Source organism: Heloderma suspectum, chromosome 9, assembly GCF_057233095.1.
Source record: "Heloderma suspectum isolate Gila_16-S chromosome 9, 16-S_ref, whole genome shotgun sequence".
Classification (NCBI taxonomy): Eukaryota; Metazoa; Chordata; class Lepidosauria; order Squamata; family Helodermatidae; genus Heloderma; species Heloderma suspectum.
The window spans coordinates 3,367,548-3,380,622 of NC_139466.1; the positions used below are offsets into that span (position 1 = coordinate 3,367,548).

Sequence of the window (13,075 nt, forward strand, 5' to 3'; positions counted from 1 at the left end):
AATGGAGGCTGCCATTCTCATGCTGGACATTTGTCATAAAAGCATTACAGGTATTTTTTGTATTTTTAAAAACAACAGCAGCTACCCTAGGATTAGTGAGGCCATTCCAAAAACATCTATAATTGGAAAATACTTTCCTCAATACTCACTTGCCTGAAACCTTTGAGTTTTTTAATCTGGCCTTTCCCCACAAATCCAAATTCCTTAGCTGAAGAAGGCACCTCAGAGTCATAATCCCTTCCACACTGGGGCGTTCCCAGCAGCGGTAATTCAAAATTACTTGATCCCTGGTGTTCTACCTTCTTAGTGTCCCCTGGAGACAAAAGTATTCAGGCACATAAAATTTTGCATTCCTCATTATACGAACAGCCTCACGGCTTTGTGTGCCTGCGCACCCCTCTGGGAGCGCTTTCGTGCTTGGAGCATTCATGAATGCATTCATGAACACAAGCAGGAAACAATGTTTTGCCTACCCACAGCTCTTATTTTGTTCAATGAAACACATCCATGGAACAAACGAAAAAATGGAAAGTGCATACATCCAACACAAGCTTTTAGTGCAAACTCCATGTTTATAATAGAAGGTCCTGTAGCTCAAATAGCAGAACTGCTACACATCAATGAGATGTGCTCTCTGGATGCAAAGGGATTTGGGGTTTCCCACCATATGGAAAAAAGGAATTATGTCAAAGACGTTCTGCCACCAAGCCCCATTAGCTCCAGTGGCTTCTCATTCAAATGGCAAAGTTCAGATGTATTTCTTTGCATGTTGCCAAAGCTATAAATTACCAAGATTAGACACAGAAATCCATTAAAGCTTAATACACAGGAGCTGAAGAGCAGCAAGAAATAATCTGGTAGCAATAATGTAACTAGATTCATGTCCTGAACCATTATAGAAGGAGAAGCTCTTGCTACATTTACAGCACAATCCTGTACATATATACTCAGAAGTAAGACACACTGAATTCAATGGAGTTTATTCCCAGGTAAATAGGTACAGGATTCCATCCTTAGTAACCCTATTTATACTTACCTGGGAGTAAGTCCCATTTAACTTAGTAGGTCTTATTTCTGAGTAGACATGCACAGGATTGCACTGTTAATGATGGAGATGAAAGTGTGGTCTGTAATAAGGACTTGCATACTTTGCACCAATACAGTAACAGTCAACATACATTAACTGGTGTTTACAGTCTATCCCCAATTCCCAGAACTAATAGTACTTATGTTGTCTTATTAGGCAAACAGAATAAATGGTATAGCAAATAGCCAGTGGAAAATGCTTTGCTATGCTCCTAGGTTTGCCCAACTGCTGCAGGGCTAGGGTGGGAAGCTGCTCTCACTCCTGCCCTTGCTAAAAAAAAATGACAACATACTTAAATAAAACCCATATGGAGCTATGTGCACAGTAGCATTCTTATAATATCGGATAATATTTCACCAGTGTCAACTAAGAGGCAGTCAATTGGCCAGTGTGCCACCCGTTCCTACTGCTGGGACACACCAGAGTCAACGCTGCTTCAAAAATCAACAAATCAAATCTTATTTGTAGAACTACAGAAGAATTTGTAGGACTGTAGAAGATCCAGCTCTGTCAACAAATTCCAATTCAGCACCATCAGCTTCCTTTGTCTATCACTCTTAAAAGATACAGAGAGGAAGGAAAAGTTATCTTTCAAGGTCCCTTTTCACCTATTCTGGCACATCTGTACAGCGCACATAGAATAGCCTTCAATCTGAATTGCACCAATCAAGCAGAAGTTATGTCAACTGATTATATCCTACACATCTTTTAGACACTAATCCTACCATTCAGAGTTTTAAAAACCTACATAAACTGAACACTGTATACATTTGTAAACAAAAGTAAAGCTCATCTGATGGGTTTCTGCTGCTCACAAGCCAATAACCATGCATTACTGAATTCCATATTATTTTAAAGGTTGGCTATGTCCTAAGTCAATGTATTACATTTGTTTAGCCTAGGAATGTGACCTGACAATTCTTATCAGGGCTTAAATACCACTCTGGCATTACTTGTTTTTGATCTGAAACAAGTCACCCATCAGTCGAGCAAGCAGGGACAGAGGGGTGAGCTGAGGTGATATTTTATACACTTTCAAAATGGCCAATGTGGTGCTTCTTTAATTCTTTTAATGTAAGTCTCTAAGGCCATTGCTGGGGAAAAGCCCACAGCACACTGTCCACCTCAAACCCATTTCTCCACTCTTCCATAATGTTTAAAAAGAATGTTCTGGCAAGCAACCTAATTTATCTATTTGTTTAGTTCAACAATACAAAAGCCCTACTCAAGACTGTAAGATTGATTGCTGTCCCAAATCAGGGATGAGCAGCATGTGTCATGAAAGGGAGCTACCTGCCATCTCCAGAATCTGACATTTTAGTTGTAAACAAATATTGGTTCTAAACATAGGGTAACTTGCTGATGAAGGAATACATGAGTTGCACTGTAAACTTTCTGTGGCATGAATGGTTTCCTCATTCTGTTTGGGGAATTACTAAATTAAGGCTGTTTCTTCCCAATTATGTTTCAGCTCATCACTGTTGTTTTTGCTTAAAACTAAGGGTGGTGGAGTGGAAGATTTTCAATCACACACATGAAAAACCACATCTAAATCCAAGACTTCTTTTCATCCTGCACTGTACTATTCCTGTACAGATTCCTCATCTGTGAGAAATCTTCATCCATTTTTTTAATTTTTTTTTTACTGTCCCAGCGTATCTATCCTGGATCTGAACATATCCTGGACCTGAATAGCAGAATCTTGAATGGCGATCAGTTACAGATGCCTCAAATATTATGGCCTCAGTTTGGCTTGTTAACACCTGTCATTTTCACAGCGTTCAACTGCAATATTAGTGGATATTAATTTGCTTCCAAAGTAGGGAATTTATCTTTTCTTGTTGCTAAGGTTTAGAGATTATGTTTCTATGTAATTATGTGTGTGTGTGTGTGTGTGTGTGTGTGTGAGAGAGAGAGAGAGAGAGAGAGAGACAGAGAGAGAGAGAGAGAGAACTAGAATGGAAGTGCCATGTCAGTAATATGACTAATCTCAGAAAAAAAGAGGCCCACGAGGTCATACTCTTTTGCACTGTTTTAGACATGTTCTTTGTTAATCTTCATGTTTCACTATCTCCACTGGCATAGGTAGCACACAACTCAACGAAGCATAATAAAAATAAATTTCTTTCCACTAAAAAGAAAAGTTTGTTTCCTGCGTGTCTGCACTCATGGGTTCATATTAAACCATTTAGATATATTTTTATTAAATAAAATAACAAAACAACAACAAATTAAAATAACAACAACCACAACTACAACCAAGGTACTGCAACCATTTTAGTGTCTACTATGCCCCAGGCTATTATTCACAGGCTCATGCTCTCTTGTTCCTATAAGGAAAAGGGACAGGACTCCTCTAAGCCACAGTCTAACATTTAAGAGCAGAGCTACATACAAACCCTCAATTGTCCTCTTTGAAAAAGCAGTCTTTAGTGAGCTTTACATATTTAGTTTCTTAGGCTGTACTTGAAATGTGTCAAGAACCTTTGTACTCAAATACTAGACATCCTTAAAATGTGTTTGGTTTTGCTGAGTATGGGATGTTACTCTTGCTGTGAAATTAGGTAAGAATACAGTAATGCCACATTTATGAATATATTATCTTTTTAATCCAGAGCAGAGTAATAACATGGTGATTAACACATGCAAAATATCTTAGGGGAGAGAGATTCTCACAGGCACGATTCTGATGGTCAGAAAGGTCTGACAGGACATTATACTTAATGAGGGCCTCAAGTAGGTTGTGATGGAACAGTTTAATTTGCCAATACCCTTAGGTTGAAGGGGCCAACTTCAAGATTCAACACAGCACGACTTATCTGATCATAAGCCCCAACAAGGCTCCTTGCTAAGGAAAGGCACCAGCAAATCTATTCTATTCAACAGCCACTGCAGCTGTCTGTCCTCACAATTCCTCTCCAGTCAGCATTTCATCAGTATTTCAAACAAAGAGAAAGACATTAAATAGGAAGAGTAAACTTTGGGGCAGGCATGGAGAATGAGAATAAAGCATTTGAACCATATTACACCAATTTTGCATCAGTTGCCCTGATTAACTTAATTTTTATTTTTATTTATTTATTTATTCATTCATTCATTAGATTTATATACAGATTTCCCCTAAGTCTCAAAGTGGTGAACATACAATATCATACCATCAAAACCACAGTGAAATATAATGATAAAACTACACAATAATAAAAATATTAATCAACAAGAAAAGTGTGCACTCTGCTGTGAGCTATAGACCTCAGCTGGCTGGGTCATACTTCAGGGAAAGCCGGTGTCAGGAGATGGGTCTTCAGAAGATGTCTAAATGTCAGAACTATGGGGGCCTGTCTAATGTCAACTGGTAGTGCATTCCAGAGGGTGAGTGCTGCAACACTTAATGCTTTACTGCCAGTGCTCCTAAGTCAAACCCTCAACAGTGCTTCCTCTGATGATTGGGCAGACATAAGGTGTGAGGCAATCGCTAAAACTTCCAAGCTCAATTCAAAGCGCCAGTATTCTTTGAACGGTTTGGGGGCAAGTTGCTTAACAGATTGCCAAGAGCACCCATATAAACCTGCCTGAGCATTAAGGTTAGCTCCAGAGGCCCTGATCGTGTGCCAGCCAAAAGGGGTAATTATGCTCACGAGCATGAGAGACATGGCCTTTTCAGTGGCTGATCCCGTTTTTATGGAACTCCTTCCCCAAAGTTACATGATTCACTCCGTCTTTATCCTTCAGGTGGGCCCAAAAAAATCTTTATTTTAGACTGCTTTTAATTACAAGGGCAGGTTAATGGTTTTATTGCTCTCAGCAGCTGCATTTTTTGACTGAATGATATAACGGCTGGCTTGAAATTAAGGGCACAATCCTATGGCAATGAACTCGGAGGCTTATGGCCATCCTATGAAGGGCAGGAAGAGCAGTGGAGGCAATCTTTGCCTCCCCTGCCCCTTCCGCCCTGCATTTTCACCAGACAGGCTTTTTTGTCCATCTAGCAAAAGCATCTTGGAGAGGGATGGAAGAAGGCTGGAGAGGCCTCAGGAAAGCTCATATCCTGGCCTCTCCAGTCTCCTCCCCTCCCACTAAAATGTCCCCTTCCCTCGTCCTGGAAGTTGGAGGTGGAGTCAGATCTCAGATTCGCAACTCTGAGGTCGCAGCACTGTCTACAACCTCAGATCTGGAATCTGAAGTACCTTATGGCACCTCAGCTGCTGTCTAGCGGCCACAGGATCATTCCCTAAATTATTTTTATTGCTCTTCCTGTTTATTTTTAATGTTAATTCTGATGTTTGTTTTAATATGATTTTACTATATTTTGTAGACCACTTTGGGAAGTTTTACATTTTGAAGGATGGCATAAAAATCTCTTCACTAAAATAATGAACAAGACATTTCTAGCCCTTCTGAGACACTAATTGTAGTAGTTGTCAGCAGATACAAATACATCATGACTAAGAGACTTCACCTTAATTGTTCACACAGAGGAAGAATGGTCTGAGATGCACTGAACAATCAGAAACATAAAAGCAGGACTTTTTTTTTATTTAGAAGCGTCAAACATGATCTAAAATAACTTGACATGTTTTAGTGGTTTTCTTAAACTATATTTGAAAGATTACACAAAATGATGACAAGATGGAAGGACAGCAACCAGAAATTATTAAACTAAACCTATATTAAAAGGTTGAATTATTAAGGAAAAAGCATCAACCATCAGCCGACGTTGGGAGAAGTACAAGGATAGTGTGACCTTGTTAATTCTCCTGGTGGTTTTGACAGTACCAACCATGGTATCCTTTTAAATCTGTTATGTGAAGTGGGCATTGGGGCACTGTGCTGGAACTGACCACCACACCTGGGTGGTCAGTTCTGGAAGGAGGTGCCGGGGGACTATTGCTCTGCCCCGCTGTTATGCTATGGGGTTCCAGACAGCTCTATTCCATCCCCCATGCTATTTAAGATCTACATGGAACTACTGAAGGAGATCATCTGGGGACTTGGGGTACGGTCTCATTAATATGCTTTTGACACTCAACTTTATTTTCTTTTACATCAAATTCAGATGATGCTGTAAAAGTGCTGAATCCATGTCTGGGACTGGTAATGGACTGGATGAGGGTCAATAAACTGAAGCTCAATTCCAGTAAGAGAGAAATATTGTTGACAGGTGTTTGGATTAATTTGGGAGATGGTGTGCAGTTTGTTCAGAATGGGCTTGCACTCCCCCTTAAGAATCAGGTTCGTAGTTTTCAGGTGTTATTAGACCCAGCCATACCTCTGGAGGCCCAAGTAGCCTTGGTGGCATGAAGCACTTACCACCACATTAGCTAGCATGCCAGCTACAGCTTCTCCTAGATAAAGACAGTCTGGCCCAGCCTTCCCCAACCTGGTGCCCTCCAGATATTTTGGACTTCAGCACACATCAGCCCCAGCCAGCATGGCCAATGGTCAGATATGCCAGGAATTATAGCCTAAAACATTGGGAGTGTACCAGGTTGAGGAAGGCTGGTGTAGCTCTGGTAACATCCAGTTTGGACTACTGCAGATTGTTCTATATGAGTCTGCCCTTGAAAATGGTCCAGAAACTACAGTTACTACAGACTATGGAAGCTAGTTTACTAACCAGAACCAGAAAGTATGAGAATATATCTCATCAATCTTGAAACAGTTTAACTGGCTCCTAGTGTGTTTCCAGACATAATTCAAGGTTTTATCTTTCAAAGCCCTAAGTGGCTTGGGACAAAGATATCTCAAGAATCTCTTCCTTCCATATGAACCTGCCCAAGTATTACGATCATCATCAGAGGCCCTTCTGCAGGTCTCTACACCATCAGTGGTGAGGTTCTGCTTTTCTATGCACTATTAAAGATGCTAAGAGTTAAGTTGCTCTCCTCCCATATGGCTTGCGCCTCACCACTATTACTCTGGGTGACCCAGATGGCAGTTAGCAGTGCATATTAGTTAAATGTCTGCGGCACAGAAGAGCATTTCAAGACTCACAATCCCATGACTGCCATACAAGGCTCTGAAAAGGCTTGTTTGAGCACATTTCTCCTGGCATGGCACACAGGCCTGGCCTTACTCCAAACAAAAAGCAAATGAAAAACGTCCCAAGTTTTGCATCCAAAACATTCAAGTTACACCATTAAAATTCATTTCACCACTTCATTACACGAGCCCTCTAACCACTGGTAGCCCAAAGTACATTTTGCTCCTTGTGCTTTAAGCAGACACTGCCCATACATTTAAAATTTTCTCTTCGTAATTATGAATGTTATAAACCTTAGAAGCCATGCTCAGGAAACCATATTCTATTCTTGTTAAACAAGCACAGGCACAGAACACGAACTTCCCTGGCAGTAAGTCTGCCTGCATAATAAGCTTCAGCTTGAGTTTACACATTCTAGTGGATGCTACCTTAGGGCTTTATGCTCCTTTCCAATAAGGTGCTCAAGCATATGGAATGCCCCAGAAGAACTCTGAAGGAAGATGCATGCTTTTGTTACACTAAAACATGGTATCATTTGTTCTCCATTACTGCTCTTGCACAGAAGATAGCCCAGGGTAAGGATAGAAGGATAGAATATAGCCCAGTTCAGAAGTACATCTCTCAGCTCAATAAGCATTGTGCCCACACACACACCATTCCTTCCCTCCTCAGCATACTGCAATTAACCCAACTCTTCCTTAATTAAACATTGTTTCCTGCTATGACCTAACTGGGAAACTGGTTACCAGGATCTTAAACCATGGTTTGAAGGAGGTTAATGATCCTGTCTTTTTTTGATCCTGGTAGCCATAGTTACCATAATAACCATAACGAGAAATGAAGTTTAACTGAAGACTTCCTGGATTAATCAGTATGCGCCAAGAAGGGAGATGGTAAGGGGCAGCACAAGGAAAGTGCACGTGGGCATAAGGCTTGTACATCTCTCAGCTTATTGAGCTGAGATATGAACATCCAAAAGAGGCCAGTGGGCAGATGCCCTGCATGTGCCTCTGGTACTTTTACAGTACATTTCACTTGTTTGAAGGCACAAATTAGATTTCCAGCTTACGCTAAGAAAGGTTTTAGCAGCTATAGCAAATTCACAGTCAGATCTTATGTATATAAAAGGGGAGCAGGCATGCCAGTCAGCTGACTGCTCAAATATTGTCAAATATTCTATGAAATTATGATGCTGATGTTCGAAAAATTGGCTTGCTGCCTACTTCTGATATCTGCCTTCAAAAACCTAACTTGGTTTTTGTAATAGTTGCCATTAACAATTAAAAAATAAATAAATCAAAGTTATCCTAATATGTCAGAATAAAAGCTAAAAAGAAAAATGTGCAGTGAATTGTTCACATTTATAAAAATCTTACCAAAATGGTTAAAGAGGTATAAAAATCCATTACATTTTTAAAGAGTTAAATTAATAGATTCATAGTAACAGCCCATTTATGATCAAGCTTGTTGATGATTAAAGTATCTTTTTTCCTATTGTAATAAAGTTAATGCTTTAAAAATATCTGATCATTATTTAACAAGATTCAGCTAGTCCAAAAAACACCCTTTTTTGATTGATCAAATGTCCAGCTCTAAAACATTCACTTCCTATGTCACGCCACAGCAAAGTCAAACTAGAATTAAGCTACATACACACTGGTATGTCACCAATATTTAAAGCAGGCTTTCCCAACCTGGGTCCCTTCAAATCTTTTGGACTACAAGTCCCATCACCACTGACCACTGGCCAAGATGGCGGGGACTGATGGGAGCTGCAGTAGGCATCTGAAGGGATCCAAGTTGGGGTTTAAAGCTCTCCTAACTCAAGAGGTATTGAACTGTGGATGATTAGAGTGTCAATTTAGAGCTGGGTAGTTGTTGTTCAGTCGTTAAGTTGTGTCCGACTCTTCGTGACCCCACCCTGTTTCAAATCCTCAAACGGCCCTGAAGCTCACTGAATAATCTTAGGCCAGTCACCTACCTCACAAGGTTGTGAGGATAAATGGGGGGCAAGAATCATGTACCCACCTTCAAGTTCTTGAACAAAAGACAGGATATAAATGTAATAAATAAATACATTTAGGTTGAAAGTCTTCACTAAATCCAGCCAACAAGCCATCATGGCCATTGTACTGACGTTTTTAAATGAAATGTTAGCCTTCTACTAAGCTTTTCATGTTTTAATTTTTTTTAATTGCATAAAAAGCCTAAAATACCTTATGCAGTCTGGTAACTGAAAAGTCACCATTCAAATGAACATCAGAAAATGTCATATATGAATAGCAGTTAATGGATTACTGGAATCCTGCATCAATGCACATAAAGCTATTAACTCAGGCGTGTTGAATATCCGGTGGGCCAAATCCAGTCCTCCAGGTTTCCCCAGATGGCCACACCCCCTTTTCCTGGTCCCAACTCTTTCCCTAACAGCTTGGTATTTCCTGGCTTTTCCACATTCCACACACACACCATTGTAAAAGCTTAGAATGCCTCTCCTAAAGCTTAGTTACTGGCAGTAAGAGCTTTAAGCTAAAATATGCTGGTATTTTTTGTACTCTAGATATTTTGGCCCCACTGGAATGCAGCCCCCAAGAGCTTCTCTGAAATTGAATTTGGCCTTCAGCCTGAAAGCAGTTCAACACCCCTGCTATAGCTGGTCACATGACACAGAAATATTTTCAACAAATATGACCTGAACCCATGTCAGGATATGAATGTCTATTTTCACCTAGCTGCAGACCAACAACAGTTAATTGACCTTTGTCGCTATGGTGTGACAACACTATCTGAGACCTTGCTTACCCACAGATGTCCTAAGGTACCACTGCCAACATATACTATGGTGACTGTGTTAGGTCAATGAACTCCTTCTGGGGACCCAAGACCAGCAATATGACTGACTCGTCACCCAGTAGCTCTTCTTTCATCCTAATATTGGCAGCACTACATAAGTAAATAACAACAACCTTAATCTGTTCAATATTAATTATATCCTCATATGGACTATTTATAGGAAAGATAAATTGAGAAATTACTTCTATTTCATGTTTTAATTGTGCCCTGTTTCTATGGTAACTGAAGCTAACTCATGCTTGAAGATGTATACACAATGGGTAAACAAACCCACCAGTGATTATCGCAAAACATTATCCCATGTCTCATCTGAGCTTCAACACTGTCTGCTTTAAATACAGAACTCAACATAGATCCAAAATGTAGCCCACAAGAAAGAATAACAGAGAATAAGTACTCAGTAGAGACGATCACAGCACAGAACTGTATGGGCAGAACTGTATGGGCAAAAATGCTGCAGTCTTGCATTCAGAATGATAAACTAGAACGATACCCCACCCTAAGCCACCATCTCAGTATCCAAGTTAATATAATGGTCACTTTTAAGGAATGGAAAAACACCAACAACAGTTTACTGCTCTGATGAATAACCTTACTTCATTTGTATAAAAACCAAATCTTCCTGAAGCTTGTGCATCCCATTACTTTCACATAGGTCTTATAACACTATCTTTAATAGGAGCTGCCTGCATTTTTAAATAATAGTGTCTATATAAAACCACAATGTGTAGATTTGCCTTGATAAACAAACCACTGCCTGTGTATTTGTTAACCTTCTCCTCTCTTAAACTTCGAAGACATACCAGGAAAATTTATGTTACGCTCTGCTGGATTGGCAGTGTTAAATGTTGAACCAGTGTCCCAATCATTCAGATCTTTTATACTAAAGCAACTCATTAATGGCAGCTACCTACATCGGTCATTGTGCACATGTTGAGACTAATCTGCCATGACCTCCCTATAATCACAGCTACCTGTCACTTCCTTTCTTCTCTTGCAATTCCAACCAACTAAACTAACCACTATTATGTTCATTCCCTAATACCCTCTTTCAACCTATGGTTACACCCCAAAGCTTCACATCACGACTGCACACAATTGCCAACCACACCTACAGCAACCCACAATCCATCCCCCTACCTTAATCCTTAACGCACAACCACTTTGCCCATGCAAACCCATCCCCATCACCTCCCATACACCTCAGACATCCACTACAAAGGAAAATCTTACACACACAGCCTGAGAAGCATGCATACAGCCCCATTCCTCACCCCTCTCATGCCACTACAAAGAAGTTCTTCCCAAAGGCTCTGCGACACTGCAAACCAACCCTCCTTTCTGCAGCAAGATAAGCTCCCCTTTCTTCTTCCCTCCCTCCAAATCCATTACAGCATGCCCCCATCTCAATGCAAGCTCATCCCAGATCCTTGTGGCTCAGAAGTCCAGCCCCAACACCAATACACCTTTGACAGAACATTCCCGCTACAACATCAGAAGCTGTACAAAACCCACCCACCCCCAACAGTCAGGTCCTCCCTTCTTGCACCGCAACATCAATAACACACCCTGTAACTCTGCAACAATGCCAGCCCCATGGGCACCCTCCTGCCTCCCACTGCAAGCCCATCAGTTGGAGAGGCAGCCTCACATAGCACCCCTAATATCTTGCATGGCATCTTTGTGATGGATTTTAGTTGTTCTATGCCACTCTGGGCGCCAAGCGTGCCTGAAAAACAGGCCACCAAGTAAATAAAGGAAGCCAAGCCACTGGGGGCTCTGCACCCCCAACACACAGCAGCTTCACCTTGCAACCCCAGATCTGCACACCCTCAAGCTGCGAACAGGACCCCATTCCCCTTTAAGAGCCCCCGCTGACACCCAGCCCTCTTTGCCCCTCCCTCGTAGGCGCAGCTCCACCCAGAGGCCACCAATAAAACCGAGGCCGCCCCTCCCTCTTCACTCCTGCGCCCCCCCCGTTTCGGAAACCACCCCCTCCCCGCCACACCCCTAGTTCGTCCCCTCCCCGTCCTCTGATGGCTCTGTACCCACCCAGCCTTGGCAACCTCCTAAAGCAGCCCCCCCTCCTCCAGAGGCGTCGGACCACAGCATGCTGGCTGGGGGTGATGGCAGCTGTAGTCCTAAACCTCTGGAGGGCCCCAGGTGGGGGAGAGGCTCTGCCGTGTCCCGCCCCCGCTTCACCATCCTGCCCCCATTTGGAGACCCTCCCCCCGGCCCGGCCCGCCCCCCGCCTCTCTCACCGGCCTGGGTGGTGTCGCTGAGGTCGTAGGCGGCGGCGGCGGCGGCGGCCGTGGCGGTGCCGGTGCCGGTGCCGGAGGCGGCGGGGAACTCGCGCAGCTTCCTGCCGCTGAGGCAGAGGATGCCGGAGCTGGCGGCCTCCTCGAGGATCTTCTCCAGGCTGCGGCCGCTGTGAGGCGACGACGAGGCGGCGGCGGCGGCGGCGCCCGACGCGGCGCCGCCGCCCGCGAGTCCGCCGCCCGCGACCCAGGCGGGCCCGGTGCCCGGGTACGAGAGCGTGAGGTGCGCCGGCAGGCCCAGGCCGAAGAGGCCCGCGCCCGGGCCCAGCTCCAAGCAGGGCGGCGGCGGCGGCGGCGGCGGGGGCAGCGGCGGCGACGACGACGACGGAGGAGGGCCGCCGCCTGAAGCGGGGCCCGGTCCAGGCCCGGGGCCTTCGCCGCCGCTGGCCATGGTGCCTCCGCCTTGCCCGGCCGCCATCGACGCCGCCAACGACGCCCTCCTCCGCCCCGCCACAATAACAACAAACAGCGCAGGCAGGCGAGCGGGCTGAGGGACGCGAGCGCTCAGTGCGCAGGCGCCGGCGGAGGGGCGGGGACGAGCGCGCGCGCGCGCGCCGGGATGGGGGCGGGGCCCGGGCCGTGAGGCGCTTCTCGTCGGGGTGGCGGAAGGGCGCCTCAGGGACCCCCTCCCCTGTGAGCGCCGCTTCACGCGCCTGGTTTATATAGATTCGTTTTTATTAGCGGCGATATTAGTATTTATTTCATGAGTTACATTCCCCAGGGCTGGCCCAAGACATTTTGCTGCCTGAGGCAGAGCAGCAAATGGCACTCCACCCAAGCCAAGGTGCATAGTGCCCGAAGCCCGCCAAGTTATGTCGGTACCTGAGGCAGAAAATC

General features: G+C 43.8%; 1 protein-coding gene across 3 annotated transcripts in view; it reads right to left on the reverse strand.

Annotated features, from left to right (window-relative positions):
- LRCH2 (leucine rich repeats and calponin homology domain containing 2) overlaps nt 1-12,758 on the reverse strand; it is a 60,882-nt gene extending 48,124 nt beyond the window's left edge. For 2 of the 3 annotated variants that reach the window (XM_084813543.1, XM_084813542.1), the window contains exon 1: nt 12,182-12,757. In XM_084813543.1, the coding sequence (XP_084669669.1) occupies nt 12,182-12,656 (475 nt within the window). In that variant the 5' untranslated portion in view covers nt 12,657-12,757. Of the gene's footprint in view, nt 1-12,181 lie in introns of all 3 variants that reach the window. The other variant, XM_084813544.1, reaches the window with a different exon arrangement.
- Nucleotides 12,759-13,075: the final 317 nt, after the last annotated feature.